Source organism: Pituophis catenifer, unplaced genomic scaffold, assembly GCF_029215685.1.
Source record: "Pituophis catenifer annectens isolate HBS135680 unplaced genomic scaffold, rPitCat1.0.hap2 SCAF_3, whole genome shotgun sequence".
Taxonomy (NCBI): domain Eukaryota; kingdom Metazoa; phylum Chordata; class Lepidosauria; order Squamata; family Colubridae; genus Pituophis; species Pituophis catenifer.
The window spans coordinates 191,320,119-191,347,904 of record NW_027256883.1 but is presented as its reverse complement, the minus strand read 5'-3'; the positions used below and the strand labels follow the sequence as shown (position 1 = coordinate 191,347,904).

The following is a 27,786-nucleotide window of genomic DNA, read 5'->3' as shown; positions in this document are numbered from 1 at the left end:
TCCAAGAAGCAAAACAAAGAATTTGGGCAAGCATAACATTGGTCAAGAAAAAAGCTGATGCCCGGTACAGAAGAGTTCAGAATTCTTGGCTTTTTACCATCCCATAGGCTTCACGTAGCTTGTACACAAGCTCCTTTTTATCTTCCTCTTTCAAGAAGCAGGACATTGCCGCATTTATATTCTGTGAAAGGAAGAAGAAGGCATGCCTAATCATATTCCACTAATGTGGGCTATACTATTTTAATTAAATGGTTGACAATGCTACTTTTAAATGCTGTACTTTTATCTTGGAAAATTAAAAGAATGTGTTTTACAAAAGTCTAAAACGGAGTTAACAAAGATAAGGATGCCATAGATGGAGTTTTAGGCAAGTACTTTTCCCATTTAAAGCTCACCCGAGGTTTTTACATTGGGGCAAAGCAAATAAGTAACCCAGTACAAACTTATAGACTGATAGCGTTCTTCAGAATCCAACATCCTGTTTATTCTTCTGTTACGGCTACCAAAGATCATTTAAGCAATTAGGAGATTCACCGGCAGCAGCCCAAAACAATAGAAAGTTTGAAAGTCCTATTACTCAGCAAAATGCTCTAAGGCTGTGGTAATGCAAACTCAGTAACAGTGAGGTCATGGGATATTAAACTACAAACTTTATTCCAATCATATTTTGGTTGAGCTGTGGGGGCGCGATGGTTAGAATGCAATATTGCAGACTAGTTCTGCTGACTGCAGGCAATCAATCCTGATCAGTTGATCCTGATCAACTCAATCTTCCATCCTTCCTAGGTTGATAAAGTTGTTGGGGCAATATGCTGGTTCTGTAAACTGCTTAGGGAGTAAAGCACTGTGAAGCAGTATATAAGTCTCAGTGCTATTGCTATTTTAGCCTATTATGTTGCAAAACACCTATGTACATCCCGAACACCTATACATATCCTGAACAACACCTATGATCCTGAAGATGAAACTCAAATACTTTGGCCACCTAATGAGAAGGAAGGACTCACTGGAGAAGAGCCTAATGCTGGGAACAATTGAGGGCAAAAGAAGAAGGGGACGACAGAGAATGAGGGAGCTCAACCAATCTCATTGTACATATGTTGTGCACTGACAATAAAGATTTGAATTTGAATTTGGCTGGATCGAGTCACTGAAGCAGTCGGTGTGAGCTTAAATGAACTATGGGGGATGGTAGAGGACGGGAAGCCCTGGAGGAACATCCATTGGGTTGCAATGGGTTGGACACGACTTCGCGACTAACAACAACACAGTTCAGTGTGTTGTACCAAGCCAGAAACTTGGGTTAAGTGATTTAAAACAAAGTTAACATATGGTGTTAACAAGTTACATCTTTTAATTTTGAAAGCAATTAAATTGGGGTCAAATTTAGCCTTTCATCTATTGTAGAAAGCCATATAAATTACAAAGAGCCATGGAAAACAGTATATCAATAACTAATTTTTTTATTAACAATCCAATATACCAAAACAAAATGTCTGTGCATATGCAGAGATTTATCAGAAATAAGATGTGATTGCTAGGATAGAACAGAAATCTGAGGATTATCAATGAAAATATTTTAAGGAAGAAAAAAAAATCCAACCCACACTTCAAGTAAAAAGACAGGGAAAATAACCACAATGAAATATAATATCATCTGAAATTAATAAGAAACAATAGTGTGCTAATGAGTCTACATAATTTTCTGAGCATTAATTTCTTAATTCCAATTTCTTAAATATTTCAGATTAGGAGTAAATATATCCTAGAGAATTGTGAGATTTTTTTTAAATTCACGTTTTCAGCTGACAGTGTTTGTGAATACATGAAGGTCCATATGGCATACAGAAATGGCTATTTACTAAGAAATATCTTGCCACAATGGGCATATGATTACATAAAAAGCCATTACCTGGAGGATGTATTTAAATGGTAATAAGAATATCAGCATTTCTCTACAAATGGAGTATGGTAAAATGTCCCTTCTGTTCTCCACAGTATGGTCTTGATGTGACCACGTTTGGTGCCTTTATTTCCATTTCTAAAAACCTTAAAAAGATTAACAATGTCTACACCTGCTATTTCAATTTATTAGGAAGATTTTACTTTAACAGAAACAGATCAAAACAAGCCAGACATTACAAGAAGGGCAAAGTATTGCCAATATGAAAAGCAGACCAACATACCAATTTCTTGAATTCCTCTTCTGTAAATTTCATGTGATCTCGAGCAATTCTGTAGTCTGTGTCAATTGTGGATCTGAAAATGAGTGGATCATCTGAATTCAAGGAATAATTTGCACCATCCTTCATAAATCTGGAAAGACAAAAATGGAAATGTTAAATGATCCATGGATAGAAATATAGTATAGTCAGCTTTCCTACTGCATTTGCTACATTTATCAAAATCTAAAATGGTGCTGTTAGCTTTTTAAAATATTTATAACACAGTTGCAAATTCAAAAAGTAATCAAAGGAAACATAAGTGAGCTGAAGTATAATTCATTTGAAATAATTATAGTAATAGCAACAATACTTACCTTATTATGGGATGTTCTTCGAAGATGACTTTACATGCTCCAGTGAGATAACTGGACCAAGGACAGAGCTTAGAATAGAATAAAACTTTATTATTTTTATTCTATACTTGAGAGAGAATGTTTTCTATAATTAGCTCATAATAGCTGAGAGTAATTCTATGTATAGATTCAGACCAAATAATCCATTTTTGTTCATCCTGAAATATTGCTTATAGAATCATCTGAACCACTTCATGTAAAGTAAACATATGAACTGAAAAATGCACATGATACATTTGTTATTATTAATCTGTACTGCTGCAGTAAATTTCTACAGACTCTTCATAGAAAGATTATGGAATAAAGTACACCTATCTAATTAAGAATGAACTGTTATCAGTTGTAAAAACAATAATTAATTAATGCCAGTTAAAGGATAGTTAATTTGAGATCAGTCAGATACCGACCAAGAACCAAATCATGTTTGTCAAAAGAGTTCATTTACACCTTTTATTTGCAGTAAAATGCAACAATATGGATCTGACATGTATTTTATCATTCTAGTTATATATGATGGCTCTAACATATGGATTTGTCTCTTGGTATCAAACTGTAGACACTGATACACTTCAGTGCTATCCCCAAAAGCAAAACAATAAGACATGAAATGTTAGTATAGTTTTCTTTCATTAAGCAATCAGGTTTACACATAGAGCAGTATATTTATAATCTGCAGTGTGACAAATAAGGATCAGGCTTGTATTGTGTATATCTTGTATATACTGCAAGCATCCAAAAGTTTACATATTCCCTGTCAAGTTGTAGGTGTCAATGAACCTCTAAATGAACAGAAACTGACACACCCTTTATATAACATTGAATACAGAGGAACCTTGGTATTCAACTGCTTTGAAACTGATTGAATTTGGTACTCAACACAATTTTGTTCTGATAGTCCTCGTTAGTTTGGTACTGAATGCACAAGTTAGAACTTTTCAGTGTTAGCTGCCTTACGATTCACTACATTATTCCTTATGGGAAAAATTTGTTTGGTACTCATTGCACCTCCCAGAATCAATTAAAAGTGAGTACCAAGGTACTACTGTAGAATTAAATGCAACATTATTTGTATTTAATAATTGCACTTTCTGTGCTATTGTTTTCCTGTAGCTAACTGCAGGCCTAACAAATCAATTGCCTTAAAAGGGGGCCTTAAAAATGTTAGTTAAAAAAAACCAATGTATCCACATGGAATAGTGTCCAAATTTGTCCACTTGCCATTTTCACTATTTACTTATTTAACCTTATTTCTTGTTTGCCCACAAATAAAGAGTGGATTGCAAAACTAATGGAACTGGCAAAATTGACAAAATTGATTACTTTAATGAAAGATAAAAGTTTATTTACTTGGTTTTACTTGAGACCACTTTTGAATTTTTTGCTTGAGAAAGATAAAAATTAAGTTTTAGTATTTGATAATTAGATTTGTTATGATTATAGAAATATTGGTATATTATATTTATTCAATATATAGATTGTATATTTTAAGGTTTATGGTTAAATTTAGAATAAATAGTTATTTTGTTCTTTAGTTTTGGGGGAATTTGGATTATTTAGTCTATACTGTTTATATGTTTTTGTTATAATTTAGAGTAAGAGGTTACTATGTTTTATATTTGTACTGAAGAAGGTTGGAAATCCTTATGTTCTTTTTCTTTTGTCACTTTTTAATCCCCCCCCTTAATCTCCTCACCTTTCTTTTAATGTTTTCTTTTTTAATTTGTATTTTATCTTTTTTTGAAACTTAATAAAGTTGATTTTTAAAAAATTACAGGCTTAGAAGTGTTTGTTTTTATGAAGACATGCATGCTGTACTGCAAAATAAATTTCATACTAATTCAGGGTAAAACCACAAGATTTTATTTCAAAAGTTCCTCATTCAAACTTCAGCATTTCTAAGAAAGGCAGAAAAAAGCAGAGAATAGCAGATTGATTAGTGTTCTGACTCAGTTTAAAACAATTATACTTTTCTTTGTCTTTAAAAGTTGTTAAGGCAGTACATACAAAGATTTTCAGAAGATATTCTATTACCTCAAAATGTATGTTTTGTTTCAACAACTGTTTGTAAAGCTGTTCATCCTCAAAGACGTGGTAGCCATGGCCAATTCGTTCTGCCTTAAGAACGTTGACTGCCTATAGTGATATAAAGGGAAAAAATAGGAAGAAATCACTATTCGTAGATTAGGCTACTTACACAATTGACACATCAATCCCTAAAGAACAAAGTTAGATAGTGTTTAATGAATATCTAGCACAAAATTATAAAGTACAATGTAGATACACTTATAGCAATTCAAGAGTACAGTTTAGGAATACATGAGCATGACTTACATATTACTTCTTTCTAATATTATTCCCACATTCATTTTTTTTCTGACTACACCTGAATTTCTCTTATGTAGGAATTCACAAATGATAGAGTTTATACTCCAGACTATAACCTCAAACCACTTTTGCATAAACTTAAGAGAAAGCACAGCAAAGCTTGAGTAGTTTAAAACTGACGGAAACCATTAACTGATTTCTATTAGAAACCATAAACTAAAAGAAAAGGTCCAACATTGTAAGTAATGGAGCTCTCCCCTTTTTTTTTTTTTGTTAAACAGTCCTCACAGGATTTTACAGTTTTCTACATTAGTTCTACCTGGCAGCTTTCCAAATGACACCCAAATTCTATGGTACAATTTCCTACCTCTTTGATGACTTGGGATGTTCCAACCTCTCCGGCATGAACAGTCCGATGAATACCACATCTTTCAGCTTCCTGTGAGCAACAGGAAATAGAAACTGTAATTTGCAATTTTTAAAGACAACACATTTTTGAGGAAGGAATCTGCTATTTCATATTCTGTTGGTGGTGAACATGGAATTGCCAAACAAATAAATCCTACTTAGAAGTGCTTTTGCTCTTAAAGAGGAAAAAATGATTATTAAAATGAATGCAAAGCTCAGAATTTTAATAGTTTTAGTTGAGTTTCACACAGAGAGACACATTTAAATGTACATATATAAGACTATACATATATATGGTATACCAAAAACCAGGCTCCATAGGCCGCTACATTATTTTTTTAAAGAAAAAATAGTTATTTCTCTTAGGAATGTTCAAAGGTCATGTATCAAACAAGTCATAAAGTATTTAAATAACCCGGCAATGAATTCAAATATTTAATGTAATTTACATAATGAACTTTCTATGGGGTCAGGTTTTTGGTGCACCGTGTATGTGTGTGTTCATTTTAGCTCAGATCAGCAGACAAGATCACACACACTGTTTATGTGTGTATATTATAGTAACATTTTATGCATGAATTTTAAAGCCAATCATATTCTTATATATACCTATACTTAAGAACAAATACCAAGAATAAGATTACTAATAAAAGCCCATGCAAGTACATACTGTATATATTAAGAAAAATCATTTTTTTAAAATTACCAATTGCTTAATAAGATACATAAAGAAGTTATACTACTGTAATATTAATACATAGAAACCCAAGTAATTGTAGTTGAATTACTACTGCTATTTTCCAATCATCTGGCACAATATTTCTGAGCTTCTCTGTCACCAATAAGCTAGAAACATTATTATGAACGATGTTGGTTACAGGAAAATATACAGAAGATGTATAAGCATTTTTTGTACTCTCTGATTGGTGCATTATTGCATCCTTCCAAGATACTGTTAAAAATATTCTAAGGCAAAATATATACCTCCCATTTTTTTCACAAATTGTAATGAACTTATTGAATGTTGGCACTTTATTGAGAACTATGGTTAATTCAAACTAAACAGTCTTAACAAAAAATGAGGGAAAGTATTTAATTCAATTAGATGTAAAAGCCAGACAAATATTGATTTAAATCAAAACTTGTTTCTGTATCTATTTGTTTAGTCTTGAGTAAGGCTCACTAATGCAATTTAAAGTTCTTCATAAATACAGGCAATTTTGTATTAAGATATATAAACTATTGGGATAGTCACTGATTTGCCTCTTTCCTGTTGTCCAAGCCAAAGAGTGGGAAGGGAAGATTAACAGATTAACAGAGTTGGAAGGTGTCAGAGTTTCTTGCAAAAATCAAATCCAGAAGCACACACAGATAACAGATTCAGCTGGATTCATTAACTTCTTTATATACACAATAATACATGAAGTAAGTTTACAATACCAACAGCAGATTCACAGTTTCATTTCATCTCAGATCAGCAGACAAGATCACACACTGGTTTCAGTTTCTCTTTATAGACTCAGAAGCTGCAGACAAAGACATGCCCTGGCTCCAGTCTGTTTCAGCTCCCAATTGGCTGACTTAGTTGCTATGCATATTATTGGCTGACTTGTTATCATGTCTTCCCAGTCATTAATATTCTTACAGAAGGGACCTTGTAGGTCATCTAGTCCAACTCCCCGCCCAAGCAGAAGAGAACGTAAGCTGGACCTTTTCTCAGCTCAGCTAGAAAACCAGCAATTTGAACTGTTTTGAAAGCAACTGGGATCAATAAACCTGTAATTTTGATTCCATTACAGTTCTATTTCCCTTCTCAAAGCCCATTATGTTTCATTAATGTCATGTCTTTTTAGATTGTAAATACAAGGAAATGGATTCTAAGTGACCTTGAAGCCTTTCCTGATCAAAAACTAAAAGGATGAAACCGTTTGAAATCGTATGGATTTTACCACCACTCAAGAGGGCTTGTGAGAACAGATTCTACTAAAGCTTTTCTGAATTGAAGCAGACAGTATCTCCCCAAAGTACTATCCCAGTTTCAGTGTGAAAAACAGTCATAAATCACTGCTTTCAGTCCCACTGTTAACTTTGAGTGGTCACTAAATGAACTGTTGTTAGTTGAGGACTATTTTCCTCACAACAACAACTCTGTAAAGTGGATTGGGCTGAGAGTGAGTGACTGGCTCAGAGGCACCCAGCTGGCTTTCCTGGCTAACGTGGGCCTTGAACTCACAGTCTCCTGCTTCTAAATTTGATAGTTCATGGCAGAAAATATCAGCACATTAGAATGAAAAAGAAAGAAGATTGATATTTTTAGTACTTTTGGAAACTAATAAATAAAAAATAACATGTAATTCAACTTTTCTCTACAGGAAATAAACACAAGATATTGCATGCCATGAAGGCCGCATTAAAACATTTTGTATCAATGAAGTTTTTGGAAAGGATGGCTGTTTCACCCTGAATAATTATTACTTAGAAGAGACTGGCTAATGATAAATAGGTTACCCTCAAATGTGGGAAAGTAATTTTGAATAAAAAACCTTTACTCCTCCCAGTTCAAAAGATTAGGTTTGTCCCAGGTTCTTACTGATGATATATGTACTAAGGCTATGCAGACTTGGAAAAAGAAGAAAAATCCATTCATTAAAAATAATGTGACAAAAAACCAGTAGAGCTTTTTTTCAGGCTCTGCCGAAATCTGGAAAAGTCAGGCTGTTTCAAGGAACAAAAGGGAGTAAAGGCATGTGAGAGCCAAAGGATTTCTTCCAAATCATTTTTAAATAAACACAACCCCTAAAACATATCAGTAAGATGCATAAATAGAAGGGAAATCTACAGCAGAGGAGCGACCATATAAATCTTTTCCTCAGAGTTTTAACCAGAGATTTTTCAATTGGAGGCTGAAACATTACTTGTAATTCAAATCTGGATATTTGTATTCTAGTATTACACATGGGAAGTAGAAATTTTGATCTGAACAATGATTTGGAAAATTAAATGTTGCTGAAAAGAAGAGCATGATTGGTCCTGAACTACTCCCTTACTGGGAATCTTAGGCAGACTATAAAACTGAACATACTTCATAAGCTTTTCGGTGGTCTGAACAGGCCGCAATAACCGATTCATCTCCAGCTAAATCTATAGCAACCACCGTATCGTTCTTATACCTCTTACACAGTTCCACTATTTCTGGCGACCAGCCTGGAAAGAAAAACATAAATAAGGATCATTTTTTAATTTTTGGCAGAATCCAAGGTCTTGCTTAACTAAGACTTGTAATCATTAATCAAAAATGGTTATACATAAATGACACTTCTTTTTATTGACTTTTCCTTTGACAACTTCTGTGGAGATCAAGCAGATGTTGTAAATAACAGAATAGCCACAAAGAATTACAATGTTTAAGATATATTGGTTTATTTCTGGTTAGTTTTTATCATTTCAATATGATTATTGAAAGTTCTAGAAGGGTTTGAGGACTGTCCATAAACTATGCTACAATCTAAAAGTATTACATTTTACTGCTTCCTAGAATTTCTAATTAGATAATTGTTCAAGGAAAGTGCACAATCAAACCAAGGACCTGGAGATTCATAATTATGGTACACTTTTTTTGCATGCTGTGCAGTTTGGTACATACAAGATAGAGTCAACTATAGTTTATATATCCAAACTTATGCACTGTTGTCAAAACTTAACTTTTTCTCCACTGAAAGGTTATTAATGTATGAAGAAGTTTTATATAAAAATTTAAAGTAACAAATATATCTTTTCTCACTTTGTTTAATCGTCAATTAAAAATTATTTCACCAATACTCTAAAAAAGAAGGTAACAAAATAATAAAGCAGTTGTTCCGGTTGGCACCGCCTGGCGTCGCGGACGGTCTTTCTGGACCGCCAGCCACGCGATTCCGTTCGAGCTGTTCTGACAGCGCTAATCAGCTGTCAGACGGCTTAAAAACCTCTCCTTCGGGAGAAGAAGGAGAGGAGAGCCGGTGGGCGAGGGTAGAGCTCCCTGGCAGCCCCTGAAGCAATTGCAGGGGCTTGGAGGGTGAGAGCTCCCCGTTCAGCCCACTGAAGCTCCGGATCCGTGGCGACTCCGTTTAAACGGAGCCAGACGCCGGCGACCGACTCTGCTGCCAAGAAGATCAACTGATTTCAAAAAGCAGACAGAACGGAAGCAGGAGAACAAGCTTTTGCAAGTATATGCTTAACTCCTGGGATACATTGTTTCTATTTGATTTTGCTGAGCTGGAGCTGGAAATGGCGTCTTTGTTGTGGGAGTGAAAGTGAAAGTAGGAAATGAAAGTGCTTGTTAATAGACTTGTGCTCAGAGACTGGATTTAAACTGCTGGATTTGAGAGCTGGGTCCAGAAAAGACTATCTTGCTTGATAAACTACAAATAAATCTGAGAAAGCTGTTTGAGAGACTTTATGGCTCTGAAAAGAAAAATTCTTTTAAAATAATATGGCTTCCAAGGAAGGAGTTTCTGAAAGTGGAGGCTCTTTAATGGCGTCAGAAATGACACAGAGAACTGAAACACAGAGCCAGGAGGCTTTTTTTAGAGACCTTGCAGAATTTATAAAGGAAGCCATGAATAACCAAATTGAAATTATTAATAACTTTACAGTAATCATGGAACAAAAATTTACAGAACTGGTGGAGGATAAAAAAGCAGCTGAGGATGTTTTTGAAGGAAAGCATAATGACAATGTAGGAGACATTTTGATCAAGACAGAGAAGCTGGAACTGGCTGACCCTCAAGAAACTTCAAACCTTCTTCCTGCCCTTTTGGAATTAACTGACAGAACTTTTCAAAAATATAATTTGGAGCAGAAAGAAGAAGAAACTGATCAGCTTTATGAGGTTTTGGAGGATTTGGCAGAGGCTTTCACACAATTAATTGAAATGCAGCAACTGGATTTTTCTTTGCAAACTGATCGAGTTAATTCTTTGTTCTATGACTGTCTATACAAGCAAGAAGAGTCGATATGGGGGCTCTAAACCAGAGGAAATGATTTTGAGAAAGGGATAAGTCTTAAAGATACATCAACCCCCAGTTAAAATTCAAAACCTCCTCAAAATAAAAGAAGGAGGGAGGAAGAAAGATTGGAAAAAATACAGAAAGAAAGGAAGAACGGAAGATTAATTTTTTCTGGTCTAATTATTGATGTATTAATGATTAACTACAATGATTAACTAAATGAATTGAGAGTTCAATTAATGATTAATTAAAGTTTAGTTATTGTTAAAAATATTTGAATATTGAGAACAAAAGCAGGAGGAATAGCCAAATGATTAAGTATGTATTATCTACTAGTGTTTGTTATTGGTTGTTTTTTTTTAAAAAAAATTCTTAGGGCTAAAGGATTATATGTTATTTTGTGTTTAAAGGGAGGTTGATGAATAATCTGTAGAAGGGGAGTTAAGGGGTCTAGGGAGTTTTAATGTCTTGCCTTAATTTAGCATATTTTAGCGTATGTTTGGTAAAACCTATACCCTGTTTTTCTTCTGGGAAGTTGGGGGAGGGGGGGAGGGAAGGGGGGGTTGCACAAATGTTTAATTAGATAAGTGATTTGTTTGATTTGTTTGAATTTTAAAAACAATAAAAAAATTTGTTTAAAAAAAATAACAAAGCAGTTCATATAATAGTTAATTATAAAAGAAAAAATATACAGTATTACAAAGAGTAATGCGGCCAATATAAATTGACCACAATATAAATGATTGACTATAGACTACAAACCATTTATAAATGATCATGAGATTAATTGATAGTGGCTCATTGTACAAATGCAAGACTTTATTCAAAGGAACACATTACTATTAAATAAATAATTATATGAGCTAGAGAAAACGTTAGCTCAAGAAAACATTTCTGGGAATTTTACTACATACTGTTACATAAAAGTGCAACTATTCCTGCCTAATTGCAGTTCTGAAAAACTGGGGCATACGTAGGGTTATAGAAACAATCAAATAAGAAAATAATTTGTAGATACCAGCATCCAGCAGGATTATCATTGCAATCATTGGATATATTAAATTGAGTTATATGGGCACAACTAATTTATCAATTAGAACTTTTAAGGGGCAACGTCAAGTTCCTTAAAAAAATAACCCATTGCTACATAGAAGCACTAAGTAAACTGGCTATATTCTAACGCATGCCTTTTGTTTCAACAAATGTGTTTTAGGATAGAGATGTGTGTGTGGGGGGGAAGCAAGGTCATGGGAAGTGCTATGGAAGAAGAGAAAGGAAATCACTGGGAAGATCAGGGGACAGACAATTGACCAGTTGGATATATTACAGCAGCCACATGGCATTGGCCATTACCTTTCTTTCAGCACCATACCCTAGCCACTGTGTCTAAGATCTAAACTGGGTAGATGGATAGGTTGGCTAGTTGGCTACACTGTGCCTGAATTAAGGGTGGAGATGATGAGTAAGTTATTTATCAATGGCTAAATTTGTCTAGCGTAGCACTTTGGGAAAAAGTGATGTAAAGATCAGTGGGTGTGTCAGCACACAGGCATGTGGAGGTGAGAGGAGAGAAGCACAAATTCATCCCACAAGATCCCAGCTGAAACTTGGAGCAACTAAGGTACTTATTTCAGTTCAGAGCCATTTGTTTTATTCACAAAACTCTTTTACATCATGCATATCTTTTAATCTGGAAACACCCACGAGCAGGTTCCAAATTTATTTATTTATTAAATTTAAATGCCGCCCCTCTCATTAGCAAGCGACTGTAAGGAGTCCATAAAAAGTCCTGAAGCTTAAATGGTTTGAGAGTTTGAAACCACATGTTGCACTTATCTCTTCTGAATGAGCAGAACTCACAGACAACTAGAACTACAGAATAACTACAGCCCTAAACATTAATCACAACTTTTATGCTGATACATTAGCTATCGTTTCCAATTTTTCATTATGAAATCTTGCTTTTATCTCAACTAGGGATAAATAATATTTGTTGCTAAATTACAGAAGGATTTAAATTTGAAAAGTCAATGTGAGGAGGGAGGAAGACAGAAAAAAAAACCAGAGAGTAGTACTATTGGTAAACTCTTATACATTACATGGCTGGTTGCGCATGCAGCAGAGAATAGACTTGACTTTGATGTTGAAATCTTTTTCTCCCTCTTTTAATCCTTGATTAACAGATCTAACTACGTCATCTGGAGTAACATCTCCCCTGTGTAAAACAAATAATCAGTGTATTATATATATTAGATAATTGTTATGAAATTGTTTATTAACATTAATACATAATAGATACCGTGTTTCCCCAAAAATAAGACCCTGTCATATTTTTTGAACCCCAAAGTAAGCGCTTGGCCTTACTTTCGGGGAGGTCTTATTATTTTGGAGGGCGTGGAGCAAGACAGGGGTCCTCTTGCCGTCTTACCTGATTTCCAGCTCTGTCTCCCTAACCCTAACCAGAGGAAATGGCGGGGACCGGCTGCACATGCGGTTTAATATTTTCGGGGAGGGCTTATTTTCAGGGTGGGTCTTATTTTAGAGCATGCACTCAAAAGCCTGAGTGGGCTTATTATCTGGGGAGGTCTTATTTTCAGGGAAACAGGGTATTAATAATCATATTACAAATGTTATTCAGTTTTATTTAACCTTTCTTATTATAGGGCAAATAGTTTCTTTTCTACATGGAGACAGCACTCACATTTCAGATAAACTAATTAACAACAAAATATAGCAAGCCAGGCTACCTTGGCTGGAATTTACAACCAACAGGAACAGTAAATCTTCTAGACTCCTTTAACCTTTCAAGAAGTTTCCCTACAAAACTGGTTTGAGAGTTAACTAAATTTGCAGTTAGTTGTCAAATAATGCTTCACAGTTACATCTAAAAAAATGTAAGTGTTGTAAAGTTCTCCAGAAGGGTAAACTTACTATGTATAATTTTATACATAATGGCCAGAAGGCAAGACAAGAAACTAAACAAGGAGAGAAGCAACCTAGAACTAAGGAGAAATTTCCTAATAGTGAGAACAATTAACCAGTGGAAGGGTTTGCCTTCAAACATAACTGGAGGCTTTTAAGAAGAGACTGGACAGCCATTTGACTGAAATGTTATAGGCTCTCCTGCTTGAGCAGGGGGTTGGACTAGAAGATCTCCAAAGTCCCTTCCAACCCTATTATTTGGTTATTCTGATTATTGATCCCACAAAGTGAGAAATTTGAAGCATGAACCAGTTTAAATCCTTTAAAGTACTAGATTTAAACTGGACAGTAAAGCCATAAAATACATCCCAGTAATATTAATAAGATATTAATATCATAATATCATGCATCAATACATGGAGCAATATTTAAAAGAAATTCACAAGATTGGCACATAAAACGCTTAATCTTAGTTGCACTGGATTTATATTTTTTGTTTGTCATTCTCTGCAAAATGATAAAACAAATTATTCATGGAAATTACAGTACTGTTAACCAGAGCTAAGTACTGAACCAGAAGAACAAAATAGTAAGGAAATGTCCACCTTTTAGTGAACAAAGTAACTGTATATTGATCTTTTATATGCTATGAAAAATTAAAAGATATGCAGAGTCATTATATTTTCAACATTACTACTGCATGTTCACTGAATGCAAATACAGTGTGCCATTAGTCACAAAACTGCATATTCACCTGCCATCCAGTAATATTTAATTGTTCCTCTTAGAATACTGTAATTTATATCTTTTTATTTGTGTTTCCAGGGATGTGAACTTCAATTCCCAGACCTCTCAGCAACTGCCATGCAAGCTGGGGATTTCTGGGAGATGAAGTACGTTTAGGAAGTTGCCAAGACAAGGAAGCACTATCTTATACATTTAAACAATAACTCACTTTTTCTGGTTCCATGGGATAGGATCTACATCACAATTGGCAAGAAGATGAGGGCAGTACCTCACCTCAACATAGATCACACCTTCATTTGCTTTCATTTCCACAAATTCATAAGCAATTTTTTGTATAGCTTCTCGGTCACCTCTGCAAATAAAAAAGCTTGTTTTATAAAGTCTTGGCTAATTCAGAGTCTGTAAAACATGGATCTGCAGAACTATAAGAGTACCAGGAAACAAAGATCTAAACTAGCAAAATACTGTTTACAACTCTAATGTGTCCCCAACCAAAATAACAACATAACCTCCTCCCCCTCCCCCAATATTCTGGCTTTTCAAAGAAGTTTGGTAGTATATAATAAAAATCATACAAAAAGATCGAGATTCTGATTCAGATCCAATCCCCAAAATGTGATTCAATAAGCTATATTTACAAAATTATGCAGGGAAAATATTTTCCTTATTTGAACATGAATTAAATAGATTCAGTTAATGGAAAAGTTCAGAATATTTAAATTTCCAGTTAGCTGAAACATAGAATCTTTCAAGTCCTTTTTGCATCCAAGTCCAATAAGTTTCCTCTAACATATGTACAGGTCACAAGTTACATGTGCTTAGAATCGAGTAAAAATAGTTTTAATTCTAGCTGTGCAAAAGAGCAATACACAAACGGATAATAAGAAATTATTGGCGATATTCCTTGCATCAATCCTGATCTGGAAACAGGACATTTTGTACTGCCAATGTTCTTTTAATAGCCATTAAAATCTGTTGCTTATGATTGCGTAAATTCTAAGAATGGCATCCAAAATCTATGAGACTGTTTCAAATCAGTACTTTGGGGAGAAAAATGAGCCAACAATGTCAATATTAAACCAAGTAATGTATGGAATGCCAAGAGGTTTATGGGCCCCAAAGAAATAGGCCATTCATTCTTCCCATTTTTTAAATACTATGTGTTCTGACCCAGCTCCCCAAACACGACAAACCCTCTGAAGTTAACTCAAAGATTCCTTTATTAGGAGTGCCTGCAGCCCCGGCAAAAAGTTTCTCTCTCACCGCAGGCTAACAAGTCCGTCCATCCAGAAGATGAATAGTTGTCTGTCACATCTATTCATCTCCACTCCCTGCCTTTTATCCCCAGAACTAGGGAGGGGCTTCACTAGTAGCGGTGGCTCTTCCTTCCCAAGGATCGGCACACGGATTCCCACTGCTCTCCTCTCCTCTGCCTTCTGCGCATCCGCGTGTCAGGCACTGGACCTAACTGTTCCTCCTCTTCCTCATCAGCCTCCTCCAGACCTGGGGGCTGTTGAGTTTCCATCTGAGGGCTGATGGACAGCCCAGGCTCTGCCTCTGTCTCTCTCTCTGCCAGCTCCACTTCCTCTTCCCACTCGGAGCTCTCAGGTTGTCTTGATGCTGGCCCTGACTCCCTTGCCTCTTCCTCTGATTCGGCTGCTGGAGGGGCTGGCAGCCAACAGGCCACAACACTGTGCCTCATCTAAATTATTATTAGCATTAGTACCCAGTGCTAGTGTTAGTCCAAAAATAACAAAATACATGACTTTGTGGTTTGTTTGTTTTTTGTATGAGATTCACAGTCATGTGTTTCCTCTCTCATATCCTTTCTCCCCTCAATTTCTCATTTTAGGTCTGGATTCTCAAAAAGTCATAATTTGTCTATTGTAAACTAGTATTAAAACCTAGGTTTCAGAAATAGCTGTCCCATACAGATGAAACAGACTTTAATTGGCTGAAAATCATGAGGCAAGTTGGAATCAGGGACAAATTAAACCCCAAAAACATTATCTGGTGTTCTATCTAACTTGATTCAATGCAGACAAACTAGCTTTTTTCAAAACGCGATTTCTCCTACCCATTAGACCTGCCATTTCTTCATTTTGCTCTTAATTTGTGAATGAATATAACAAAGGCTGCCTAACTACCTGGGTTTTTTTTTTCAACCCCTCCCCAAAAGATTGTCTTAAACTTTATAGCCTATGAATGCTAAACTCAACTATAAAAAATAATTACAAATTAAAAGAGCACCGATGGATTCAAATGCCATGGAAGCTTCAAATAGAAAATACAAACATACATAGTTTTGACTGAACTTATTCAATAAAAACTGCATATCCTCACAATTTCTTCTTCAACAGAAATGTATCCCTGAGTAAGCATGGGGAGCACTTTAAATGTTTGAAATGCTGTCTATCGGAAAAGATGGTTCTCTCAACTGATTGTGGATTTTAAACCCATCAACCCCAGTCAGTCTGATCAAAGATAAAGACCGTGAAGATTAAAGTTCAAATATCTGGACGATACCAGATTGCCTACTCCTGCTCTATATAAATGCAATGTATATTTTCCTGTTTGCTATCCATAATTTGTAATCATATCTTCTAGCAAGAATAAAACGTTGCAGTGTGCACTTTGGAGTCAATCTATACTAATATACCTACTATATTTGGATTCTTAAGCCAAGAGCACGATTTGTTGAACATTCATTGTCCACATTGGAACCAACTAGATATATAGTGACAGCTGTGAACCTGTGACCTCAATTCTCCTTAAAACCAAAATCCCACCATCATTTAGTTCAAAGTTTAAAGACAAAAATATTCCTCTGCTTTTCTATAGCAATATAACACAGATAAAAATACCATGTAAGATAAAACTTTTCATGTGGTTAATTCCAGACTTGTGGAGAAAATAGGAGGAGGAAGGAGTATTAGTTATGTTCGCTGCCGAGTTGTTTATAAAAATAATAAAGATGTGATAAAACTAAGATAAAATAAAATCACAAACGTATTGTTATAGGAGGATATTTCTCTAGCAATACAAATTAGGACATTACATACATTAAAGCAAGAAAATGCGTAAGGAGCAGCATCCAATTTTAAGATTGCACTAATCTCAAGATCACAGCAAGTTGTGCTGACAGCTCATTGTGCTGATTTTAAGAAATCTCATGTGACAGCAGAAGTGCCCACATGGCTTCAAGAACTAGATAATTTTTACAGGCCCTTCAAAACTGTTCTGCTTACTTGGTAATTGATAAGCATAGAGGATTATCATTTACTAATGAGTCATGTACAGTAGATTAATATTCTCTTAATTGGAACAATGGCATTGATCTTAAAGAAGCAAATTAGTGTGTGTGTGTGTGTGAGAGAGAGAGAGAGAGAGGGAGGGAGAGAGGGGGGGAATGCATAAATACATACATAACACACCCACAAGCTAATACAGGCAGGTAATAAAAAAGGATAACCATGTCGTTACAGATTGCTAACCTAGCAAAATGAATATCAGTTTTTAGATACTGAAAATCTTTTTTACAATAAGTATATTGGAACAAATTATTTCACTTACGCAATAGCTGGCATGTACAAATCAAACTTTTGAAGAAAAATAGTGAGAGATTCTGGTTTATCATAACTAATTTGTTTCAGAAGGCCGTCTACGGTATCTGCAGGAAGATATATTCCTCTTTTCCTAGGAATTTAAAAAAGTTTGTATATCAACTGTTGAAATTAATTTAGGATTAGTTTTGAACAGTCATTTCTTTTGTGAGTGTATATGCTGATAAAAAACCTGAATAGTCAAATAGTCTTGGCTAACCATTATATAATACTTTTTAATGTATCCCCAGCTAACTTCTAACCTTAAAAATGAAACATCCAATAAAATAAATATTTCCTTTCTTAGTATAACTTTGTTGATAAATTATATCCATGCACATCAGCTGTTTCCTGAGTCTTAATACCAATTCTATTGTCCCATTTCCTTGTGCCATGAAACACTTTAATAAACAAAACTGTCTTACTATTAACTCACAAACAAGAATTTCTAAGCCTTACCGAGCAGCATAAATTACCATTGGGGTAGTAACTTTTTAGTTACTGAAATTATATTATTATGCAACAGTTTCTACTGGGATATAAGCCCTGTTCTCACTGTTTTCCATTTTCCTAGCATTTTGCCAAAATTTTGTGATACAATCTGTTTTATTCATAAATGTCCTGTAGCTTTTAAACAATTTTTCATGTTCAGAAGTTTTAAAACAGTCAGATATAGTAGCGGGGTCAGATCCCAGGTTTTTGTATGCTATCCTTTCCTAACTTTCAGATTTTTCCATTTATCTGAAAGGTATAGGTAAAGGTTCCCCCACACATGTGTGCTAGTTGTTTCCGTCTCTAGGGGGTGGTGCTCATCTCCGTTTCTAAGCCAAAGAGCCAGCGCTGTCTGAAGAAGTCTCTATGGTCATGTGGCTGGCATGACTAAACGCCGAACACGCACGGAGCGCTGTTACCTTCCCACCAAAGTGGTCCCTATTTTTCTACTTGCATTTTTTACGTGCTTTCGAACTGCTAGGTTGGCAGAAGCTGGGATAAGTAATGGGAGCTCACTCTGTTATGTGGTGCTAGGGATTGAACTGCCAACCTTCTGATTGACAAGCTCATTGTCTTAGCCACTGAGCCACCGCGTCCCTTCATCTATCTTCCTGGGGATCAAATCTGAGAAAATGATACCCCGTTTCCCCCAAAATAAGACATCCCCTGATAATAAGCCCAATTGTGCTTTTGAGCACATGGCACTAAGGCCAAGCGCTTATTTCAGGGTTCAAAAAAATTTAAGGCAGGGTCTTATTTTTGGGGAAACCCGGTAGAAGAGATTATAGATATGATGGGAACCATGATGGTACAACTCTGCTGCCCACTTTTAAACAGATTATACAGATCAGTAAATATAACTATGACTACACCATTAATTTACTTCCTGAAATAAAACCTGCTTGTTCTAGCTATATGGAATTTTACTTCTAAATTCATAAATCAACAACATTTACATAAGAAGTGGGATCAAATGTCAAAATGTTTCCCTTTTTAAATTTAAACAGAATAATTGAGAAACAGTCTGCAAACAATATTGATTAATGATAAAGTACCAATGGCATGGTTGTTCTTTAAAAAAAGAAGATTCAGGGTTGTTAACTTACTTGCCAAAGTGTAGAATAGTTTCTGGCTTAATGGCTCCATCCAAGTGGACATGAAGTTCAACCTTGAAGAGATAAAAAGTTATAAAAATCTACTGTAATTAGCCATCTAATTTTCACATCCAACTGCATTTTTACTCCTTTATAACAAATGTGTTCTCCCCCCCCCCACTTCATCCAAATGCAAGCCCTTTTAAAATTTTATGAAAGGAGCCTTGGTGGTGCAGTGGCTAAAGTGCTGTTAAAGCCCTACTAAGCAGGTATATACAAAAGTATGAAGACTATTGCCTAACGCATTGTAAGCCGCCCTGAGTCTCTGGAGAAAGGTGGCATATAAATCGAACCAATAAAATAAATAAATAAAATTCAAATAACCTTGTGAAACAACACAGAAAATTTCAAGTTCAAAACAATAACAAAACTCCCTGACTTACTTACACATAAACTGCTTTGCTTCTGCTGAGGTGTTCTGAGCAGAGGCTGATGACTATCCATGACTATTTGTTATATGGGAAAAATAATGTGTAACTGAAGATACAAAAGTACCTATATTCTGTGAAAGATCTTAGTATCCAATAAAAGGTAAAGGTTTTTCCTGTCCAACTCTAGTGGGGAGGTGCTCATCTCCATTTCCTAGCCAATGAAGTCAGTGTTGTCCAAAGACATTTCTGCAGTCATATGACCAGCATGACTACACGGCAAGGTGCACAGAACGCTGTTACCTTCTCACCAAAGTGTTATCTATTTATTTACTCACATTTGTATGCTTACGAATTGCTAGGTGGGCAGGAGCTGGGCCAAGTAATGGAACTCACTCTGTTGTGCAGCGCTCGGGTCTCAAACCCAGGCCCTCAAGCATTCCAGCTGACAAGCTCAACTTCTTTGATCACTGAGCCATTGTGCCTCCATATTGCACCAATGTCATTATTTATTGCATTTTGAATGCCCCGAGGAACTCAAGATATGTGATCCAAGCTTCATTCATACAATAACTATGTGAAGTACCTGATCACTAAATCAAGACGATATATGTCCCCCAAATTGATCCAGTAATTGAAGAATTGACATACTATATTTTATTATGTCATCTTATACCAATATGAAGACAGCTTTAGTGACATACATTATTGACAAAATGTCTTTTTCCCTCTTTTCATTCCTTTCACTCTTGCACAGAGTATTTGCTGACTAGAGAAAATATTCTGATGAATATGTAAGTAACATCAAATCCAGATGAATTCTTGTTTTCCTATTATAAGTGGTCCTTAACTTACCACTGTTCATTTAACAACAAGTCAAGGGCCTCAGAAAAATTAATTTACCCCCTGTCTTTCAAGTTATGACCATTGCAACAGCCTCACTCTACGTTATCACAATTTGGATGTTTGGCAAGTAGCTTGCATTTACAACTAGTTGCAGCAATATCAATTGGGGAAGCCAGTTTTGCTTAACAACTACACAATTTACTTAATAGTCATGATAAAAATGGTAGTAAAATCAGGTTTGGTCACATGATGAGTTGTTTTACGACTTATGATGGAAATACCAATCCCATTTCTGGTGGTAAAATGAGGACAAATTTATATTAATTTTCTATAAATAGCATCAAGAAACATGTACAAAGCAGGACTAGTAATGATAGAAATGATTTTTCATAACTGTGCAAAGGCATAATAAAATATACAGAATTCAGAATTCAGAATTATGAAGGAAGCTTCAATCAGGGGTGAAATCCAGCAGGTTCTTGAGAACCAGTAGCAGAAATTTTGAGTAGTTTGGAGAACCGGTAGCAGAAATTTTGAGTAGTTCAGAGAACTGGCAAATACTACCTCTGTCTGGCCCCAGAGTGGGTGGGAATGGGGATTTTGCCATGCCCACCAAGCCACACCCACAGAACCGGTAGTAAAAAATTGGATTTCACCATTGGTTTCAGATTAACATGTGCAAATTAGATTTTTGTTATGTCAAAAGAATAAAAAGAATTCCCCAAAATAAAAAGTATATATACCTAAAAAGAAAAACTATACAATGGTGTATTAATTGTGTGAGAGAAAAATGTAGCATGCATAAGATACAAACAGTACTTTTGACATTTCTGGATTTCCTACAACAAATTATAAAAATATGGTTTTGCACGTATCGCATTTCATAGTAAATGAATGGACCTTTCTAAATATTAAGTGAATAGGAATTTAGGATCATGTTTCTTCTGATCACCAAATAAAAACTTGTGCTAGTTATTAGCTATTAGCAAATAGGCAGCACTGTAAGCAAATTCTTGAATTTACTAATGGAATTATCATTAGGCTTTCCAGCTAGCTTCTAACTTCTCAGTAATAATCATCAAATGACCTCATATGATTGAGATGTACTTTTGAGTTTGTTTTACTAAGTCACCCAGCTGGTTGGGACTACAACTCACACTTTCCTGGCTTCTAGGCCAGCACTTTAACCATTAGGCCACCATGGCTTTCTTACATGTTCATCAGACATACAGAAAGTTAATTTACATATAAAGCATAGATATCTTACATATAAACCATGTCTGTTATTTCATACATTGCCACAGTATTGAGGAAGCCAAGCCAAATCTATCAAGTTAAACAATACTAATTCTATACAACATTACTGTTCTGCTTGAAAGAGTTTAGTGGAGTAAGAAGCCCACAATCAATCTATAATTGAATGCATATCCAGTTTCTAATGGAGCTTGCACAGTTCTACTGAATAAGAATTACATCTAGTCTTTTTATAACTAAAATCAAGAAAATTTCATCAATTAACTGGTATACTGACACAGTATGGTTTCTAATTAATTAAAGGAGAATGTAGAACAATATGATTCCACTAGCCTGGCCAGCAAATTATCATGGGTCTGCTTGAACATTTATTTTAGAGAGAACATTCAGTTCAATAATATATGAGGTTTTTGTATATTTTATTCTTCTAACAACAAAAAGGTGAGAAATACTGTACATTTTTGAATGCATGAATTGCCCCGTTATTTGATCTCTCTACAAATGAATGGGTAATTGCACATTTCAAAGTTAGGAAACTATTTAAATGAAATAAATATGACACCACTAGTTTCATTCATTGTTTACCAATGGAAGGAAAAGAAACAAAATTTCTGGCTATAGTTTTTTGTACATTTACTTGGGACTAAATTCCATAAAGTCCACTAGGGAATGGCTTTTAGCTATATATGTAAAATTTTGGGATTTTACCACTAGAGCAAGGGTCCCCAACCCCATTTGGAACTGGGCTGCGGAAGAGTGCGCGTGCAACTCCACTTGCACAAGTGGCTGGTGAGCAAGCGTGCAGTTCCATTTGTGCAAGCGGCAGGCGCATGTTCCCATCACTTATGCAAAGGAAGCTGCATGCATGCTCACTCATCACTCACGCGAGAGGAGCTGCACACCCACATGCCTCACCTGCTACTTCTGCGGCCCGATTCTTTCCCTTCCGGTCCAGAAAGCCAGAAAGGTTGGAGACCACTGCACTAGGGAATGAAAACCCTTTCTGGAATGTTATTTAATGGTTGAACAAGAGTATATCTTGTCTAATATTCACTGTAATCATACCACAAGATTGGTAATTTATCTGACCTCACAATATCATTACCAGTCCTATAATGCTTCTTTACATAAAGCTGATGTACCAAACCTATGCACACATAAGCAAAAATGAACATCTCTCGTCCCAAATGTGCTAGAATTCATAGATTGAGATTGATTTGTTCTTTTTAAATTAGAAATTAGATAGAACATTTTTACTACAGACTCAAGTCCTTAGTTCATTAAAAGAGGATGACTACGTCTCACAGCATACAAAAATAACGTGATGAAGAGCCCAATAGTTTAGGTCGGTTTATTCACCAAGGGACTAATGTAACAGAGTGAGGAAAACTTGAATATATTTAATTATGCATGCATAAGATTTTAACTCAGTTTAGTTTCATACAGGAAAAAGATTTAGCTAACCATTTATTTTTCCTGAAACGCCTTGGTTTCAAATTAAAAGGATATATGACATAAATTGGTGGCCCTCAACCTTTTGGGCACCAGGGACTGGTTCCATGGAGCAATTTTTCTGTGGATCAGAGGGGGTGTGGTTTTGCATGCTGTCTGCATCCCGCAGATGGGGCTTTGCTTGTTTGTGCGCCCGGTTGCTGGCATGCCACCGACTGCTGCCGGTCCACGGATCGGGGGTTGGGGACCTCTGACATAAACGGTATAAACATGAATCCAGAATTCCTTTGAACTGAGTTCTGGTAATGGGGTAATTTCAATGTTGCAATGGGAATTTCACATTCTCTTTTCAACATTATAATTGTTCAAAAATTACTGTTGGGATTTGGATATACTTTGAAACGATAAAGACGGTAGTCTGGGAACTGTAAGAAAAAAGAGGAATTGGAGGGGAAATTATTCAGGAGTTCCATTATACTACAATTCCTTCTACAGACAGAAGGAAACATTTGTTTGCAGAACATACACTCAGAACACACTTTAGAATTAATTGTCTTTTGAACTGATCAGCAACTGAAAATGTCTCTAATGTTTAAGATGGAATTGAAACACAAAAAACCCGAAGTCTCTGCTTAGAAAAATATAAAGAATGAACAGAACTGCAGGGTAAAATAAGGGCAGAAGATAGAATATTGTGATTCCTCTTCTCCCACAGATCAGTTTATAATGCCCGTTTGCATTAAAATCACCAAAATAAAACTTTTACAAACTGTGCTGTGTACCACATATTTAGCATTCTAAGAAACTCAGTTTCCTAAGGGAAACAACTGCCCATCTTAATACAAGTTCAGTATATGATTTTCATGATTCAATTGTTGGCAGTTAATGAATTTTTGTATGACCAAAAGGGGCCAAAGATTAATAATATGCTTAGATATTTTAGCTAAATATATGAAGCGATCAGAGCATCTCTAAAACAAGGGTAGGGGAGGTAGGGTGTAAATGGGAGGTATAATTGTGGACTGCATGCATAGAGACAAGACTTCAATCTATAGTAGCATCTATCACTTTGGCCCTTTTGTCCCTCCCCAGTTAACTCTGCAGGGAATACCAATGTTTATAAATTTTGTCTATTTATAATTATCAAGAATTTTCTAGATGATATTACTAAATCTGTATGAGGCAGTGCTTTTGTTGTTTCTAGGATACATCAGCAATTCTGAGTTGTCCTTTTTTAAAAATCTCCTTTGAGTCAAGCGCAGGGACAAGCCTCTGCAATTTCCTTGTTAACATTTTCAGAAGTGGTTTGCCATTGAGTTAGGGTTCCCTGGGGCTGAAAGAAAGGTTGATTTGCCCAAACTTGCCCAGCTGGCTTCTGTATCTAAGGCAGGATTAGAATTTGAGTTTCCCTGTTGCTAGTCCAACACTTTAACCACTAGAACTGGTTCTCTAGAATAGCCAATTCCATAACCTGGGTTAAAACAGATAAAATCAATATAACAGATCATGCATTTCACAAAGCATTAAATATCGAAAATAAAATCTATCTTCAACTTTATTACTCACTATGACAAAGCAGATTATATTAATAACCTCTTTCTGCCATAACATAAAATCCTATATCCCAGAATAATGTTCTCTCATTCAAAATTACATTAGATTTAAATAAGATCAGAGATAAAATTTATTTTATAAAACTGAGATGTTCTTGATTTTTATTAAATAATTCCATTCGTTTCACAAGAACCTGTTTGAAAATAATTAAGCAGATTCCAGCAAATGGTTTCAGCTTTATCAGTAATGCACTATATGGATTAGAACCATATATTTGGCGAAGACAAATATAATGTCATATAAGTAAAATAGACGTAATAGAATAGAATAGAATAGAATAGAATAGAATAGAATAGAATAGAATAGAATTATTTATTGGCCAAGTGTGATTGGACATACAAGGAATTTGTCTTGGTGCATATGCTCTCAGTGTACATAAAAGAAAAGATACATTCATCAACTATAAAAACTGCCAACTATTTCAGCCAACATGAAAGGACTATGAAGTATTTTATTGTTATAGGATTTGACTAGGAACTCAGTTCAAGTTATGGATTGACCTGCAAAATTGTCTTTGGCCCAATATATCAGCCCATCCCACCCGGTCAGGCACAGAGGGTATGTTGTGGACTCCATCAGTTAAAGAATTTTGACTGGCGGGGTCCAGGAGGACAGCCTGCTTTGCCATTGCCCCCACCCTTTGGAATATTCTCCCCCTCTCAGAGATGAGGTGAGCCCCCACTGTTCTGGCTGTTCAGAAATGTCTGAAGATTTGGTTCTGCCAATTCACTTGGGGCTCAAAGAAGAACACGTAGCTGTGAGGTTTGTTAGCACCTTGAAGGCCTCCACTTCCTTTTTAACTTTGTTTTTATTATTCTATTTCTGTGTTAACTGCCCCCTGAGGGAATATATTTACGTTTTTTATGTTTTAATTGTACACTGCTGAGTCGCTCTGCAAGTGAGATAGGTGGTTTCCAAATTTGATAAACGAATAGAATAAAAGACTCAGAGCTGCCTTGAACTGTGAGATGGGTGGCAAATAAATATAAGAAAAAATGTTCAAATAATGCATATAAACATCTATCTTTGAAACAGCTATCCAGATAGTAGTTTAGGAGTACAGTATCAAAAGCTACTAAACTAGACTATTGTATGAGTATATAGAATTTACAGTGTGAAACGTAAATGCAAAAATTCTTACATACACCAGTTTTGTAATTGTCTAGTTAAACATTTAGGTATCAATGGCTAAAAAGAGTTCAGTTTTCTTCAAAAGTGAATACTTAACATTGTCATTTACTTGCGTTTTTCAGATAAGGCCTGCAGAGATAAAGTCAAACTTCATTCCAGGTAATTTCAACACCACAGTCATCTTGTCAACAATGTACAATATCGTTGTGGGATTTTCTTTTTAATCTCCCGGTCTAACATATAACCATATTTCCTAGGGGTACCTCATCCAAAATTGATCATAGCTTAGGAGCAAACGATTACCCACAATAATCTAGATGTTGCTACCTGGCTGGACAAAGGCTAGGGAATCACATGATAAAGATAATTCTTTAATTAAACAGGCAGAATTACTAATGAAACAAGAAACTGCAACAGAGTAAAATGATGGATAGCTGTGGGAAGTGACAGCAGAAAGACAATAGAGGCAATGAAGACAGGAAAGAGATGAAATGTCGAAGGGTGAAATATATAATGTAAGCAACTTGGGCCAATTAAGACAGGATGAGATAGCAATCTTAAGGCGTTGTTGTGAAAAGGATGGGAAACCACGAGTTAGGTTGGCGACAATCAAGTGTAATTTGGATTATCTGATTCAGACATTATTGGATGGAGCCAGCCAGTACAGGTAGTCCTTGACTTACAAATACAATTGAGCCTAAACTTTCTGTTGCTAAGTGAGACATTTGTTAAGCGAATTTTGCCCCATTTTACAACCTTTCTTGCCACAGCTGTTAAGTGAATCACTGCCGTTAAGTGGATCTGGCTACCCCATTGACTTTGCTTGTCAGAAGGCCGCAAAAAGTGATCACATGACCCCAGAACCATCATAAATCGGAGTCAGTTGCCAAGCATCCGATTTTTGCTCATGTGACCAAGAGGATGCTGAAACGGTCATTAAGTATGAAAAACAGGTAACAGTAACAGAGTTGGAAGGGACCTTGGAGGTCATCTAGTCCAACTCCCTGCTCACGCAGGAGACCTATACTAAGAAGTCACTTTTTTCAGTGCTGTTGTACATGTTGAACGGTCATTAAATGGACTGTTGTAAGTTGAGGACTTACCTGTAAGAGTCCGTTCCATCCAGTCGCCCCTACTGTACCCGGAATAGGGACCACAGGGTCGTAAAAAGGGAGCGTTTTATCCAGTCGTTATGAGCCTTGAGCTGCAAAAAAGAGCCTTGGTGGCGCAGCAAACTAAAATGCTGTTAAATAGCACCAGCTGCTTGCAATTACTGCAAGTTCAAATCTCAACAGGTTCAAGGTTGACTCAGCCTTCCATCCTTTCGAGGTAGGTAAAATGAGGACCCGGATTGTGGGGGCAATAAGTTGACTTTGTATAAAAAAAGAACACCGCTTGGGGGGGGGGGGCGAAAGCCCTACTAAGCAGGTATATACAAAAGTATGAAGGCTATTGCTTAACGCATTGTAAGCCGCTCTGAGTCTCCGGAGAAGGGCGGCATATAAATCGAACCAATAAATAAATAAATACATAATTTTTTGGCAAAAGGTGGGTCATCATTAAGTCGGTGGGAAGAGGCTGATCAGCAACGAGAGGGAGGCGCCCCTCGGAGATGGGGAGTGGGCTCAGGCAAGGGAAGCAAGGGTAACTGAAGCAGTTCTCCAATTAGAAAGAAATAAACCCCCGGCACTCTGCGAATCACCGGAGGGCAGAAAGAGAAGTCCGCAGCTTCAAGGGAAGACTAGCTGGGGGTCTCTCACTGGTCGTTAGCGCCTCCAACTCCGCCGCCAAAGAAGGAGCGCCTCCTCGGCGTCCGGGAGAAGCGCCTAGCCAGACCTCACACCGGCTATTCACTCACCTTGGGCTTATCGAAAACAGGCGGAGCGCGCTCCATGCTACCGCAGG

At 36.1% G+C, this 27,786-nt stretch overlaps 1 protein-coding gene across 1 annotated transcript; it reads right to left on the bottom strand.

Annotated features, from left to right (window-relative positions):
- Positions 1-27,775, bottom strand: ADA (adenosine deaminase). Its single transcript, XM_070941119.1, has 11 exons — positions 27,740-27,775; positions 19,169-19,230; positions 17,542-17,664; positions 14,177-14,320; positions 12,399-12,514; positions 8,390-8,515; positions 5,271-5,365; positions 4,610-4,711; positions 2,540-2,607; positions 2,187-2,316; positions 1-181 (listed from the first exon to the last, which is right to left on the bottom strand). Exons 1-11 carry the CDS (start codon positions 27,773-27,775, stop codon positions 77-79), a joined length of 1,107 nt encoding a protein of 368 aa, XP_070797220.1. The 3' UTR covers positions 1-76.
- Positions 27,776-27,786: the final 11 nt, after the last annotated feature.